At 38.0% G+C, this 16,303-nt stretch overlaps 1 protein-coding gene across 25 annotated transcripts in view; it reads right to left on the bottom strand.

Moving 5' to 3' along the window:
* Positions 1-5,348: 5,348 nt before the first annotated feature.
* The window catches only part of CREM (cAMP responsive element modulator), a 72,054-nt gene continuing 61,099 nt past the window's right edge, over positions 5,349-16,303 (bottom strand). For 9 of the 25 annotated variants that reach the window (XM_049626977.1, XM_049626986.1, XM_049626980.1 and 6 more), the window contains 3 exons: positions 15,815-15,850; positions 11,655-11,811; positions 5,349-6,087 (listed from right to left, as the gene is read on the bottom strand). In XM_049626977.1, coding sequence (XP_049482934.1) covers positions 5,943-6,087; positions 11,655-11,811; positions 15,815-15,850 — 338 coding nt within the window. In that variant the 3' untranslated portion in view covers positions 5,349-5,942. Of the gene's footprint in view, positions 6,499-11,654; positions 11,812-15,814; positions 15,851-16,303 lie in introns of all 25 variants that reach the window. The other 16 variants (XM_049626983.1, XM_049626991.1, XM_049626989.1 and 13 more) reach the window with 3 other exon arrangements.

Genomic DNA, 16,303 nt, shown 5'->3' with positions numbered 1-16,303 from the left:
CAGGACTTTCCTACAGTGAGCGACAAGGCATTCCTTCATGAGCTTCCCTCTCATCAGACCACAGGGGCAAAAAAAAAAAAAAAAAAAATCAAGGCATCATGGTAATATAGATTACTATACTAGTTAAAAGGTCTGAGTATTCTGGTCTCTCCATGGCCAAGAGCTATCAGTAGTTAAGTAAATTAACCTGAAATTTGGCTTTCTGGTCTATAAAATTAAAGGAGTAAACTACAGTTGATCCTTGAACAATGCAGGGGTTGGGGTGCTGACATCCCCTTCCCTGCTGTAAAAATCCAACCCTTTTGACCCCCCCGCAAAACTTTAATAGCCTACTATTGACCAGAAGACTTAATGATAACAGTCAATTAACACATTTTATATATTGTGTACTGTATTCTTACAATAAACTAAGCTAGATGAAGAAAATGTTAAGAAGATCATAAAACACATTTACAGTTTTGTACCATAAAATAATCATGTACAAGTGGACCCATGAACTTCAAACCATATTGTTTAAGGGTCAACTGTACACTTTCGGGACTTCTTTCACCTTGATGATTTGACTTCAATGAGTACAACTGTTGATGTGATGTGCCAATAGCCAGTTAAACTACAGAGTCATTTTCTTCTGATCAAAATCAGGGATTTTAGAAACCAGAGAAACTAATAAATGCTTTCGCTCATTAGGAAATAAAAAGTTTGGAGATTTCTAGATCTAACCACTTGGAACCACAGAACTATCACCACAGCAGCCATCACCTGCTTGGCCAGCATGCACTTCTTATGGTCCCTCTCCTACAGTTGATCCAGGCTGGTCAGAGCCCTGAGGCAGAGGCATTGTGTCCCTTGCCTGGTTCTTTCATTTTTTTATTTCTTTTTTTTTTTTAATGTTTATTTATTTTTGAGAGAGAGAGAAACAGAGACAGAGTGCGAGGGGGGGAGATGGAGAGAGAGAGGGAGACAAAGAATTTGAAGCAGGCTCCAGGCTCAGAGTTGTCAGCACAGAGCTTGCACAGAGCTTGAACTCATGAACTGCAAGATCATGGCCTGAGCCGAAGTCTGACACTCAACTGACTGAGCTATGCAGGCGCCCCTCCCCTTGCCTGGTTCTGCTCTTGATCTTGAGCTCTGACAGCTATGGAACCTTGGGCAAGTTACTTGCCCTTGTCTTCAAGCCTGTTTCTTCATCTGCCAACTGGGGATGACAATAAAAGCACCAACACTTGTTGGGTTATGAGAATTAGCTGTGATAAGCCCTATATGGCACATTGTTTGGTGCCTGGCACAGAGTAAGCACTCTGTAAATGGCAGCAATTATTTTTGATGACAGCCGCATGGTTATAGCATCCATAGAACTCAGCACATGACTGAAGAAAGTCCAACAACAACAAAAAAGTCCATGAAGTCACATGGTTGTCACAGCCCCTGGTCCTCTCTCCTTCTGGACTTACTCTTACTAATGCAACCTCACTTGTTGACTTGAAGGAATGAATGAACGTGCTGACTCTCTATATCTCTTTCCAGAAACTCCAGATCACACAGCTCTGACGATGGGATAATAATTTAAGGAAGCAGGTGGCATGATCGATGAATTAAAGGTATCTCTTTCACAAAAAAGAAACTGGTAATAGTGGTTGCCCTCCCAGGAGGTGGCATCAAATCAGGGACAGGAGACTGACTTTTCACCATATGCCATTGTAGCTCTTGAAATTTGAACCTCAAATATGTGTTACCTACATTAAAAAATGTTCTTTAACATGCTAATTTTTGAAAAGTAAAAAGTCAATTTGTAACTTAGAAGAGCATATGTCTTCCCCTCATGAGAGTTGGGAAGCTGAAAGTCCAGCCTCACATGCCCTTCAGAGTATCTGAGTGCCCGTGGTTGCTACCCTGCCTATGCACCCCCACAACTGGGAGGTGATGGACAGACCCCATGGGAGGTGGGACAAAGAAAAGGAAAATCTTTCTGGTTCAGAATTATTTCAGGTTTTGACTGGTTTCTGCACAGAGGAATCAAAGGAATACCTACTGTAGATTTAGAGCAGGGCTTTATGTCCAGTTCTATTCTACTGCCCAGGGAAGGCAAAGACCTGAATTAAAAGAAAGAACAGAGAGTGAATGAAGTGTGTGTGTGTGTGTGTGTGTGTGTGCGTGTGTGTGTGTGTGTGTACTCCAAATAACCCATGCTGGCTCAGCTTTTCGATGCTCTTTTCCCAAATATTTTTCTGATAAAGAAATCTGAAAAAAACTCGGCATCCTTTTGAAAATTAAGACTGGCTTGGAAATAACAAGGGCCGCACTTTATTTGAGCAAGTATAATCTAGTATAACAAAGTTATATAACAAGGTTAGCTTTCTCCTTTTACTCATCATTTTCCATCCCTGATGGAATTAATTATGTGTGGATGTGTAAAGAAGATGGCCCTGAAAAGAAATATCTTAAATCTCATTGTAAGCTGTCACACAGCACCCCATGGCAAAATGGATCTTTGAAGAACAAACGTGTTAAAAATGCTTTGCACTAAAATACATTTGGAATTCTAAAATGCATAAATATGAAACGTAGCTATGATAAAATGGATTTATATAGAATATTGAAATATACCATGCTCAAGTAGTTCAGAATCAGGCCTGTGTCTTTGGGACGACCTTAGAAAAGATGAGCCACATTTAAGTTCCTGAAAACCTTGGTACATACTATAAAACAGGAAAATCAGTGCATCATGGCTAGCCGGCTGGCTTGCAACTCTGCTTAGCTCACACGTGTCCAAATTGCTTCATTCTTTTGGTTGTAGACTAGAAAAACTGTGTTGGTTTCACAAGTCCTCATTTGTTTTCAAAGTGTACTTTCAGCATGTAGGAAACAGACCGTACTGGACATTAAGAAGAATATAATGAAGAAAACCTATAAGTGTGGTTGCTGATGTGAAAGGTCCTCCTTCAAGCAAGCCTAGAGCTGAAACACATTTAAATATGCGGCAGAAATTCATTTCCTTTATTTTCTCGCTTCAAATGATTTAACATCCAGAACTACCTAGTTAAATCTGAAAAGGAGGCGTAATCCCACAATTCACGATCGGTAATTTCTACATGCATAAGTCCAGATTCTGAAAATTATAGGAGAAAAAAAAAGAGACACAAATGCAATGACAGCTGTGGATTCTATGCAACACTGTTCTACAAGGTGTACAATATCCATGCAGCTTCCAATTCGCTGCTCGCTGTTTAGCGAGAGGTTGTAGTCAGTATCTGTTGAAGGCCGAATGGAGAGCTATCAAACTGTATTTTTAGTAGCACAAGTTTTTGTTTCAGGGACACACTGGAGAAGTAAGAATTAAAAGTTCCCACACACCTCTGAGAGCTTGGCCCAAGTCCCCTCTTAACAACCGCCACTTAACTTCCTGGACAGTTGAAGCACTCATGCGTCTTCCTTACGTTGTCAGCTGCCCACACACCATTCTCCCAGAGCCCCAGTTTGATCCAACACTGATGGCCATATGCTTCATAGAAGCCTGAAACCCCCTCGGCCCCAAGGGTAGAATCTTCACTAGTAATCCACTCCTCTTGCCAGTGATTGGTTATGGAGGGAGGTTCTGGTGAAAATCTAGCTGGTAAAACTCGAGGGAATCTGCTGCTGAAGGTCTGGTGTGCAAGTCTTCTTTGCTCTTAAAACAGGACAGAAGAATGGGGTGTGCCACTTGTCCCCTCTCTGGTGCCTGCATCTGTAGCAGCAATATTGAGATTGGGGGAACCAGCCAAAACAGGGAGCAATGATCTGGTCGTGAGGCCATTGTTAAGTCACTAAATTAAACAAGCATGGGATTTCCTACCTCTGCACTTCTTGTTTGGGGAGGGCATAATATCTCCTCCTAGTTTAAACCACTGGGGAATGAGGAGACACCTGCTTTTTGTGGCCCCAAGTAATCAGATGCAATCTCCTTCCTCTGAAATAACAAGCTATTTTATAGCGCAGAGACCACACAGGAACACATGCACAGGCTTTCCCTCTCTTGGAAACTAAACTCTTGTGTGAGAAGTAACGTTCTAAATTCAAGCTCCTTGGAGTATAGCGCATGCGCTGCATGCCCCGTCCCGAATACCCTCCTCCCCCACACTATCACGTACTTCAGACCCAGTTCAAAATCTGCCTCCTCCATGATAGTTTCTTATTTAATCCTTGCCTACATCTGTCTGTAATTCTAACATATGGCATTTACTGCCTCTAACTTTTTTACATCTTGTCTGCTGATCCTTGTGTCTCCCTCTCAGCTCCACACTGAGCACACATTTGATTTACAGCGACTGACTGAATATGAAGCCCCATTTTCTTTCACCTGAAACTTGGGATTTTCCTTTCCTCTTTTCTTCCTTGTCTTCTTTCCTCATCTTACTTCTCTGTAGAAGAAAAGACAAAAATTGAGATAAAAGAGATTCGGAGCTCAGATTCTGAAGGTAGGTAAGTCTTTCTAAAGAAAGGCCCAAATGGCAGGCCCTACCTCTGGGAGTTACAGATAAGGGAAAGAATTATGGCTGGTGGGGGCTGGGGGTACAGCAGTTAGACACGATACAAATGACCTCCTGTTTCTGTACCTCCCTGACATACTGACCAGGTTCCACTATTGAAAGTAGGGGTTGGCGGGGGGGGCACACCCTGAACAAATCACAAGTTATGAGAGAACACAGAGCAGAGTCTAGCACATGGTAGGCATTCAACAAATGTCTCAGGAGTGAAGGAGAGATGACAGAGCATCTTACCAGTAGGGCTTCGGGCTTATACCTTGAAGGTTTTTATTATAAAAACAGAACGAAATGTAAATACCAGTAATAACGCTGGTAGTGAACTTCATCTGGATGTGCTGACAAAAAAATCTTTGACCTGGTGTAGATTTCAAGATGTTTTGAAAGGGAAAATAAAATCCTGGGTTGTTTTGGTTTTTACTTTAAAACTCCTATGGCTGTTAGCTCAAACTCACAACCAGGGGCCGTCAACAGGAGATTTCCAGACTATCTGCAGAAAGGCCTACTCCATCACACAACCTGAATCTCCAGCAGCCACTCTTCTGTGTAACAGCTCTGGGGCCATCCTACTGATGAGATGGCGCAAAGGGCATCTGCAAAGAGCATGACCCAGTGTAGAAACAGGCTTCCACACACGTGAAGCTATGCAGATACATTTTTAACGTCAACTTTTAACACGTTCCAAATATTAAAAATTTGTCATAACTTTCATTAGGCTCATTCATTCAAACCGACACTAAGAACTTTTCTGCAAGATCTTTTATATTACACAATAGAGTAAAAACTGTAGTAAAGGTTCAGATAGTTAAATGAGCACCACACACTACAAAGTGTAACCAACATGGTTCTATTAAAAACTCTCTTCAACTATGGCATTCAAGGACAGCAATACAATATTTTCTTTACAAAGCAAGTAATATAAAAATCTGCAAATGCCATAAATTCATTTATAGGCTATTATTTTCATAGAGGCATATCATTAGATTCTTTCAATTTTTTCTTTCAATTCTTTCCTGAGGTATTTTTTTGTTTGTTTGTGGTTTGCTTTTACTGTACTGCTGGATGCATTATCTTGATCATCCTTCCCTAAAATGATTTTTAAAGACCTGCAAAAAAATTTTATTGCATAGGACACTATTCATGACACAGAGGTTAGGAACTGCAAATATGTGGCAATGGAACAAGTCTTACAAATATTGCATTTTAAGAATGTTACATACATTTTTTACAGCTGTCTCTTTTTAAAAAATTGAAGTTATAGCTAATAGTTAACTACGTACAGTGAGGCATTTTAGGAATGTCAGAGGTTAGAGAATATGATGAATGATACAAAGGAAAAAAGCCGTAATTCTTGCTGGCTATATATTGTATTGCCTTCAAAAGCAACTGTACATGTTGTAATCAGTTCATAGTTAAATATTTCTACTAATCTGTTTTGGGAGAGCAAATGTCTTTCAAAGTTTCAAGTTCCTCTATGAGCTTCTTGTTCTGAACCTCCAGCACTGCAACTCGACTCTCCAGACATTTTACATATTCTTTCTTTCGACGTCGACATTCTTTAGCAGCTTCCCTGAAAAAAAGTAGAAGCAAAGGGGGAAACAAAACACTTTTTTGCATGCTATTGACAAGCAGGCTGAAGTAAGCTTGCTAAATGTGATCATGGCTGCATTCCAAATCTTGGAACAGCGTTCCCAATTCAATGTCAAACACTAAGCCAAACTGGATTCTTAAGGGTCACAAGTGTCCCTTCCACAAGTCCACATGGCAATTAGTAGAATTGCTGCATCTCCTGCCTTGATTAGAGTTCATAGTAAACAAGGTCCAAGTCAAAGACAGTTACTCTGCTTTATGGCAATAAAGATCTTTGAGGGCCTTGAGTTCCTCAATGAGAGTCTTGTTTTGGTTTTCAAGCACAGCCACACGATTTTCAAGACATTTGACATATTCTTTCTTCTTCCTGCGACACTCCCGGGCAGCTTCCCTGGAACCAACACAAGGCAAATGACTACAGGAACAACTTCCCAGCACAATTCAGACCAGCTCAAATGAACTTCTGCCCCCCAAACTCAACAGCCAATCAATCCTAGGTAAGGTTTATACAAAGCCACACAACAAATGTAACCAAGCACATGCCTTTTATAAGATTACTTTAAAACAACAGGACCAACTTGAGAGCACAATTTGCCCATCATTCGTTGTACATGGTGTTTTCTTAGGGCACACATTCCATGATCACAGTGACCAGAATGGTTTTCAGTAACCTAAAACAATAGGACCACATTCCCAAGTGGAAATTCTACAAAAACACTTACAGATCCTTTTAAGTCTCTTCGTTATTTTTGTCCACCAAAAGCCACATATTCCATCACAATGAATTAACTTTATTTGATCAAAAATACTGGAAAAAATTAATCCTCAGAAACTTGAAATGTCATTATTGGAGATTTTGATTCTTCAAGACTAAATACCAGTAAAACAAATAAGCTCAACCACGACTGCAAGAAGCAGTTTATTGGCTAGAAAACAACCTGGATACAGACAACAGGAAGCAAGTCATGTACATTTTCATGAACCAAAATGAAATGGACTCTGCTTTTGAAAATTAAGGAAGAGAAGAAGGGAGGGTACATAATACAACACTCAGTAATTCAGATAATTTAAAGCCATGAAGTCAAAGCACCACAATTAAAATTTTGGAAAGGAAGCTACTATATAACCCAAAAGTGTATTTCAAGACTGTTTTCTAATCAAGTGCATTAATAACCCAATATACAGATTGTTGAAGCACTGTAGGCATGCCCAAAGGACAGACCAGCCAAAGCAACAAACACAAACAGATGAGCTAGTCATTTTCATGTATAGCCCCACCAAAAAAGAATAAATACAGCCAACATTTTTCTCTTTCTCCTGATTTTTAGGGTGGGAGGGGGTGGCAACCACATCATTTAAGTCCTCTGTAGAATGCACCCTCTGATAACAGTGTTATTTTGGAGTAGTCAACTGAAAATAACTGCCTTTGGGGTGTGCTTCATATCAAAAAAGCCTACACTGAAACAGATAACTCACACATATATTAACAAAAGCTGTGTTGGATGGCTGAACACCAGTTACTATAATGCCGACTCACAGTGCCCCAATTCTGAACCAGGAGTGATGTGCACAATAGATTTGGCCAATTCTGCTGTATTTTTAGGATGGTTTACTCTCACTAACAACTTGTTATCTGTGTTTTCTCCGTGGGACCCAGTATCAGCAGAAAAAAGACCTTGAAATCCCAGTGAACTGCAGGAAAAGATCAACTCCTACTTCCTAGCCAAGAACAATGCCCTCACCCTGTGAACTCACAAAGCTCTCAGACTTCTCAACTAGTTAACAACAACAACAACAAAAAAATGTAAAAAGTGAACTGAATCTGTTTAATACAGATTTATTTAATCTAAATGATACATCGGGAAAAATTGAGAATAAATCCAAGCACGCTCATAAATTTGCCAGTTTGAGAACATAATTAAACTTTTCTATAAAGGAACTAAAATACATTTATTAATACCAAGATTTTCATGATTGGATCATTATATTAAATTCTAGATTTGGAAGGGAGATAGTCATTTTACAAAGCAAGTTACCATTAAATGAAATTTGAAATATCTAATAGCAGTGTTGTGAAATATTTATTTTTTTCATTTTCTTTACCAAAGTATACTATTTGTCATAAATATCATAATTCATATCTCATGTGGGTGCAGGCGCATGTTACCAGTGAAAATGTTCCAAACACAAAGCTTTAAATGATCACACCAGTAGATGGTACATTCCTAAGTATTTCCCAGCTATGGAAAACACCTGTTTCTTCTATTAATAGTTAGCTCAGTTTTCAGGCCGTGCATTTATTTGGATATATCCTCAGCATGAAGAGGAAATACATAGCAAAGAGGAAATGTTGACACGGCTGTAAAGAAACACAAACTGTCACTGGACTGGGAGAAATATCTATCATATCTATCATAAATGCCAGCCAAAGAATAAAAAAGGAAATGTATAAGAGGTCTTTCAGGTTAATAAGTAAAACCTACATACGTTCCATGAAGTTAAATCTGAAGCTTACTCTGAGGTCTTTCTGAGATGACTCTGGTATAGTACAGCGGGCAGGCTCTGGAATAAAGACTGCCTGATCGCATACCCAGGTTCTGTCCAGTGCAGGATGCTACAACTTACTACTTAACCTCTCTGAACCTGAGTTCCTCTTCTGTAAAGTAAGGATCATAACCACACCCTTTCTTATGTGAAAGTTACATGAGAGTTAAAGAAAGAAACAGTAGAAATGAAGCACTTAAAACCTACCTATGGTACTTGCTCAAGTGAGCAACCTATTAGCCATTGATCATCTGCTTTTCCCTTGTCCTGCTCTGAAGTTGAGATCTGGAAAGCTAGAATAGATCCTTCTCAGAATCCCTTGGAGCTAGGGATTCTATTAGCTATTTCTAACCAAGGAAATGTGGGTGAAAGATGCAGGGGGGTAGGGGGGCTGGTGTACCTGGGTGGTTCAGTCAGTTAAGTGTCCAACTTTGGCTCAGGTCATTATCTCACTGTTCATGCATTTGAGCCCAAATCGGGCTCTGTGCTAACAGCTCAGAGCCTGGAGCCTTCCTCAGATTCTGTCTCCTTCTCTCTCTGCCCCTCCCCACTCACGTGGATGCTCTCTCTCAAAAATAAATAATAAAACATTAAAAAAAAAAAAAAAAAAAAGGAAAGAAAGATGCTGGGAGGGTCTTCCAGGAGAAGTTTTCAGAAAGGTTAGACTCAGCCAGCCCCAGTTTTGGGCTCTAGCCCTTTACCCTTCTTCCCGCCTGATGAAATGCCTAGATATGTGGCAGCCATGTTGTGATGATAAGAACAAATGTCAGTGCTGAAGATGACAGAGCAGGGAGGAGAAACCTGGATCCCTGATGACACTGCTCAGCTTTTGTTCTGGCTGTACATATCTCTGGACCAGCCATAGAAGATCAAAATAACACCTACAAGGTTAGGGCTCCATTTCCCTTGGTTATTCACAGCCCAAACACAAACGCTATCCAATAGTTGTAATTTGCTGATTACTTTTTTAAAACCTAAAATTTCATGATTTTTCTGGCCAGGGAAATTTCTTATGCATGTGTAGGTACTTGTGGGGCACATTTATAGGAACCCACTGCCTAACAGTTCATCAATTTCATTTTGATAGTTCTACTGACACAATTTTTTAATCTAAAAATAAAGGTATAAAATAATGACAAAAGGGAAAGAAGAATGCTACTTTCTAGGTCTTTTTATTTTCTTTAGGAAAATAAGACACCAATGAATAATTTTACAGTCTGCATTATGATCACATTTTATATTTCTTATTGAACTTCACAACTTCCTGCTGTGACCACACAAGCAATTATGTTCACAGCTCCAGAGACCTCTGAAAGTACAGTTTCATAATATCCATATTCCTCCATCACATCTGAGTTAGAGACCATCCATAAAACAACTATGTATGATACCATGTGAGCCCCATCCATTCAGCTCCTTCAGGATTTCTGAGCAAAACACTGACAATAGAAAATATGAATCCAGCATGACTTAGTTAATTTGGAACAAGCCCTGGGAAAGATGTGTATACCTGAATAATCCTATTTCTGATAATCTGTACAAAACTCCACCTAGTGGTCTGTGATAATTAATTTGCTTGGGAACTGAAGCCACTTTAAGGAGTTCTATAATGTATAAAAATGTGACATTTTAAGGGCTGTTAGTAAACTGAACATAGCTGCTACTGGTTCACATTCAGTTACAAAGGACAGTTAGGAAGTCACCACTTATTTCTGAATCATAGCGGCTCAGAGGCCACAATTTCTAGATTAACTAGCTTGCTAATAATGCCTACTAAACAAACTACCGCCATGTGGTCCTGGTCATAGGTAAGCACATGATCTCCTCTGAAATGTTTTGTGTTCTTACAATGAGAACATTATTAGGAATAAGGCAACAAGACTTAACTGAGAGAACTCTTAGACTATTCTGTTCATTTTGAAAATCAGATTAATTTGCACCATTTTCCATCATAAAAACTTAACCAAGAAATATACAAGTCAAATTAAAGAATTTTGGAAAACAGCATTTTTAGGACATACTCCTGTTTAAAAAATAAAAATACAGAGACATGGTACAAGAATAAGTGAGAAAAGGAGACAGCATAAACTGAAAGTACATATACTATAACATTAATAGGCATCTCTAGATGATGGGGCTATGAGTAATTTTATTTCTTTGTTGCTTTGTATTTGCACTTGACTAAAATTTATCAGAATTAGTATGTATTTCAGTATAACAGAGAACCAACAAAGTTACAAACTAGATAAAAGGAAACTACATAGGGGCGCCTGGGTGGCTCAGTTGGTAAAGCACCCAACTTCAGCTCAGGTCATGATCTCGCGGTTTGTGAGTTCGAGCCCCGCGTCGGGCTCTGTGCTGACAGCTCAGAGCCTGGAGCCTGCTTCAGATTCTGTGTCCCTCTCTTGCTCTGCCCCTCCCCAGCCCATGCTCTGTCTCTCTTTCTCTCTCTCTCAAGAATAAATTTTTTAAAAAGAAGGAAACTACATATAAAAGGCTTAGAAAAAAGATTTTTAATTAATTTTTTTTGAGTAAATTCTACCTACAACATGGGGCTTGAACCCGTAACCCCAAGATTAAGAATAGAAGGCTCTATGACTAAATCAGCCAGGTGCCCCTAAAAGGTTTAGAAATGCTTAACTCACACATTTATTTTGCCCATAAAGAAACTAAAAAATTATACTCATTACCTACTTCACAAAGTAAGTACCAAGTTAAAAAAAATCTTTATTTGTAATAAAGTACTTCCATCATGATTAAAAACATTAATGTATCTTTCACACATTACCCTTTTGACACATAAGGATGTACCATGGTTTCATGGCTAGGCACTCTCATTAGAAGACAATCTAATTACCATCACATGCAGAGCACAAACCCAAATATGCCACATAACAGTTAACTTGGGAGAAATGGCTTAGAAAAAGCAATTTCTTTAAAAGCCCCACAGCAATAAATTATGTGCCCAGTAAGTGGTTCCTGATTCCCAGTGAAACATCCTACCTGTTTTTCATTAGCCTCAGCTCTCGTTTGCGTGTTGCTTCTTCTGCTAGTTGCTGGGGACTGTGCAAACTTCCTGGTGAGGCAGCCATCACTACTCCCTGTGGCAAAGCAGTAGTAGGAGCTCGGATCTGGTAAGTTGGCATGTCACCAGTGGCTGCTGCAATGAAACAAAATATTACAAATTTATATAAACAATTTACAATGTGATATTTTATATAAAATTGACCTGGAAATAACATATTTCTTTTTACATGTCATAAGAGGTGAACTTGCTAATGTTTAAGATGATTATTCTGAGCATTAAAGAAGTCTGAGGTATCAAAGACACCTGGAACAATTTGGAACAATAATCTTCAGCATGCTCTATACATTTAAGGTGGAAAAACATCCCAGTGCATTTTAGAAAGGTGTTTATCAAAGGCTAAAGTAGAGAGTGCTTCAACTGATAGTTCATTTAGCCTAAACTCAGTGGCATGCTGACAAATGTTTAATAACCAGCTCTCTGGGGGAAAACAGTCCTGACCTGTTTACCAATGCGTATGACGGAAATACTTTCACCATGGCCAATTTCAGGCTAGCAGGGTGGCCTCCCGGAATGTAGAGATGGGAAGACATACACAGTAAGTAGCACATACAGATAAAAGACATGTAAATAACCTCAAGAGCAGAGATAAAATTATGAGAAGTGATGAGTTTTGAGTATTCATTGTTTTTTAATGTAACTTATTTATTAAATATGTATGTATTTCTTTATATATAATCTTTAATAATGGCTCTTTTTACAACCAGCTTACAAAAACCCTGAAAATTTAATAATCACTCTACATACCAGTGGGAGCTGGTTCTAGCATACCACTGCAAAAATTTTAGCTAAGCAGAATATCTCCATTCTCTGAATATTCCAGATAAGAGGTCTTCCTGTACCCTATATCAGGCCTGAAACAGTTACTGAATGTCTTTAAATACAAGTCCTACTACCAGATGAGTGAGGTACTGGAAGGAAAATACTAGCTTACTATATTTTCAGTTTAAAAACCAAAACAAAATAAAAAACAAAACAGCAAAGCTCTACTTAAATCTAGTTTCTCTGGGGAATGATAATTTTTGTCTTTTGAGGGTTTCTTGAGAAAATAATATATTTCTACGTATTCATTTAAAAGGTTTTCTAATTATAGTACAATCATAGTCAAATGACAGACTTAATATTTACTTAGTATTCAGATTGAATACTAAAAGTCCTCCAAGTTTCCTAATTTATACTCAAAATTTGCTTTTCTACTACAATAAACATAGCTTCCTAGAAAAGACAGATGGATTTAAGTGATGAAATATGTTTCCACCACCACTGTTTCAACTTTGAGAAGGTATTGTCCAGAGTTAATTTGACACTCCGACATATTACAAAATTCATGCTGTCTCAAAGCTAAAGGCAAGAAAAAGAGTTTTTAAAGTTATTAAATCCTACAAAAATTGGCCTGAACCAATGCCAATCAAAATGTAAAACACATCACTTCCATGCTTCATTAAAATGTATTCTAACTATTGAGTAAGAACTGAACTTTTACACCAAAGGGACACAGACTTTTTCCACTTAAATGGAATATTATCACTGAAAATAGCCAACCAATTTAAAGGGTCAGTCAAAAACTAATCTGTGTGCTCCTTTTGGGTAAATGCCAGTTCCCCGCCCCCCCCCCCCCCCCCCCCAGAGCTTAAGAATTAGGTGAAAAATAAAGAAAAAAATTTTAAAAATGGCTTTGGGGGAAGATCACTTAACGGTCTTCATAAGATTAACAAAAATACCATTTAAAAGGTTGCACTGCCCCTTCCTTCTATAATTTGAAAAACAATGGTGATTAATAGTAACTGTGACAAATATAATGATCACCAGCAAAGTCTCTATTAATAAACTTGGGGAAAATCCTAAATTGGTTTTTGTGACTATTTAAAATACTATATACACAGATATCTCATTCTATGCCATATTATCTTACAGCTTGGAAATGTTTAAGAAGATAATTTTATAAACAGTTATAAACTGCTGACTAAAGATTTTTTATATTTTAATCTCATTGTCAGAGGAGATAGAATGGAGCATAGAATTGCATTGTTCTGTCCTCTTTTCTCTTTACCCACATCCAGGGAAGAAGGTTATGGGATAATAAAGGTTGAAACAATAGAACAGCTGGAGGCTACACAGACTTTCTAAAACTGGAACAATAGCCAGTGACGGATGAGAAGTTTACATGTCATCATGTTGACATTTGCAGGCAGCGTGGATGCAGACCTTGGTCTGGGTTGTTCTTTTGCACACACACTGGTCACAGAGAAGTGCAACAAAATTAATAGGAAGGTACAGAGGGGTTCATTATACTCTCTCTCTCCTTTTGTATACATCTGCTATTTACTATACCAAAAAGTTAGAGCAGAATGCTTATATGATCCATAAAAGTTTGTTTAAGGATATATATATATTTTTTTAAAGGAAAAAAGGGGGGCAGGTATACTTCACACATGAAAAATAAAGTTCATTCATTGGTCTTAAAACCAGAAATGGTTCTAAACTTTTGCCTGTTTCCAAAAGCTGAAACCACCCTCAAAGGACCAAATTTGGTACCATGGAGGATAAAAGCAGTTCAAAGCAAGTATGCTTAAAAGATTTTGAGGGGCGCCTGGGTGGCTCAGTCGGTTGAGCGTCCGGCTTCGGCTCAGGTCATGATCTCACGGTTTGTGAGTTGGAGCCCCACGTCGGACTCTGTGCTGACAGGTCAGAGCCTGGAGCCTGTTTCGGATTCCCTCTCTCTCTGCTCCTCCCCTGCTCACATTCTGTCTCTCTCTCTCAAAAATAAATAAACATTAAAAAAATTTTTAATAAAAGATTTTGAGCCAATAGCTAGGGAAATAAAATACCACTTCAAAATGATAACTTGGAAGGGGATGATATATTTAGATGTATTAGTTCTGCGATGTCAGCTAATATATTGGGTTTTATTACAATGTTTGAGACATACTCTATATTTATCTCCTTCAGTAAAAATCAGATTGCAGCTCAGTTTATGACAGAAATATGAATTAGTATTAATTAGTAGGAATTCAGAAATGTCTGTAATATCCCAAAGAATCTATACGATGGTACACTTTTAGTGGTCACAGAGTAAATGTCAATGGATGAATTCCATATATTCAACTATGATCTTAGTAAATACATTAAAAAGATATGGGCAAAGAGAATCTCTTATTTTGAGAAAATCCAAATGTCAAAAAATGTTGTTGTTGAAACAAGTGGCAAAAAAAAAAAAGTTTTTCTCTTAGTTAACTTCAGTTTCCAGAAGTATGAATTCAGTGGTAATTTAAAGTAGATTGGATACCTAGAATCACAGTTCAAAGAACCATCTTACATTCTTTGATGACACAGTCTTATCTCTGTACTCCTATAAAGGCCAATTTCTGTCCCATCTAACTACTAAAAGTGTCCACATTATTTTTTGTTCTAGTACTTCACTGTATACATTATTTCTGAAAATAAATGAGTCATCAGTGGGGGCTTGACAGTTATGACTGAAGATAATAAGAAAAAGATATTTACATACTAATTTATTCTAAGGCAATAAAAATTTTAAATACAAGTCAAGGATATGTTTTTTTTACTTTGGTACTCTCTATAATCTAGCATGCTACTTGGCATATAATGGATGCTTGATGGGTTTACACATACACTACAAAAATTTTGAACTTCCCAGGGTTTTGCACAAGCCCACTGTCATTTGAATGTTTAAAATAAGCAGTCTTATTATTTTAAGACTATTATTAGCTGTTATTATAGCTAAGTCTTTAAGTCTTTAACACTGAGACATGGGAAGCCCTTACAAGATGCTCTGTATTTATTCAAAGTGGCATTATTTCCTACTCTTCCCTTAGATACTAGTCATCTGGCACCTGAGAAGCAGATGAGTTCTAACTATAGTATATGTCCAACTATCCTGACATGAATTTTTTAGTGTGTTTTAGGTTTAGTATCAATATTTCATGGGAAAAGAAAATTCCTAGAACTCTCAATTTTGGTCATTAACTTCATACCTCTCTTTGCAAGCTATAAACACGGTATAGGAGAAAAAGCACGGGATTTGGAGTCTGGATTCTAGTCCAGCTCTGCCACTTACCAGCCATGTGACTTGGGGCAAGTTCAGTTTCCTCATCTGTAAAATGGGGATACATTATCTCATTTAATACTCACAATAACCCCTGTAATGTATGTCAAAGTGTCTAGCACAGTGCCTGGCACATGGTAGGCATTCAGCAAATGTTAGTTCCCTTCCTCTTCCCTTCCTTAAGTTCTGAAAGACAATGTTCCAAATTATGCTTATGCTGTATATTAGTTAAAAGGCATATAACATCCATAAATATATTTTCCCCTGGAGTTTCCCTTCTAACAAACCTGGGTAATAGAATGATTGAAATGTATGGCTCTTATTCCTTATTTTGTCCAGAAATATGCCTATTAAAAATTGTTATGCTGTATTATATTCCTTTAGAAAATAAGTTATTAAAAGATAATATAAAATGTCCTTTTCAATGTTTATAATCATTTAGAATGGAACCTCAAAGGTGGAGAAATACAAATAACCAAATGGTGCAAGCTCATCAGACTG

The sequence above is a fragment of the Panthera uncia genome, chromosome B4 (assembly GCF_023721935.1).
Source record: "Panthera uncia isolate 11264 chromosome B4, Puncia_PCG_1.0, whole genome shotgun sequence".
NCBI classification, from domain to species: Eukaryota; Metazoa; Chordata; class Mammalia; order Carnivora; family Felidae; genus Panthera; species Panthera uncia.
Note: the sequence above shows the minus strand (reverse complement) of the source record. Positions and strands in the feature narration are given on the sequence as shown.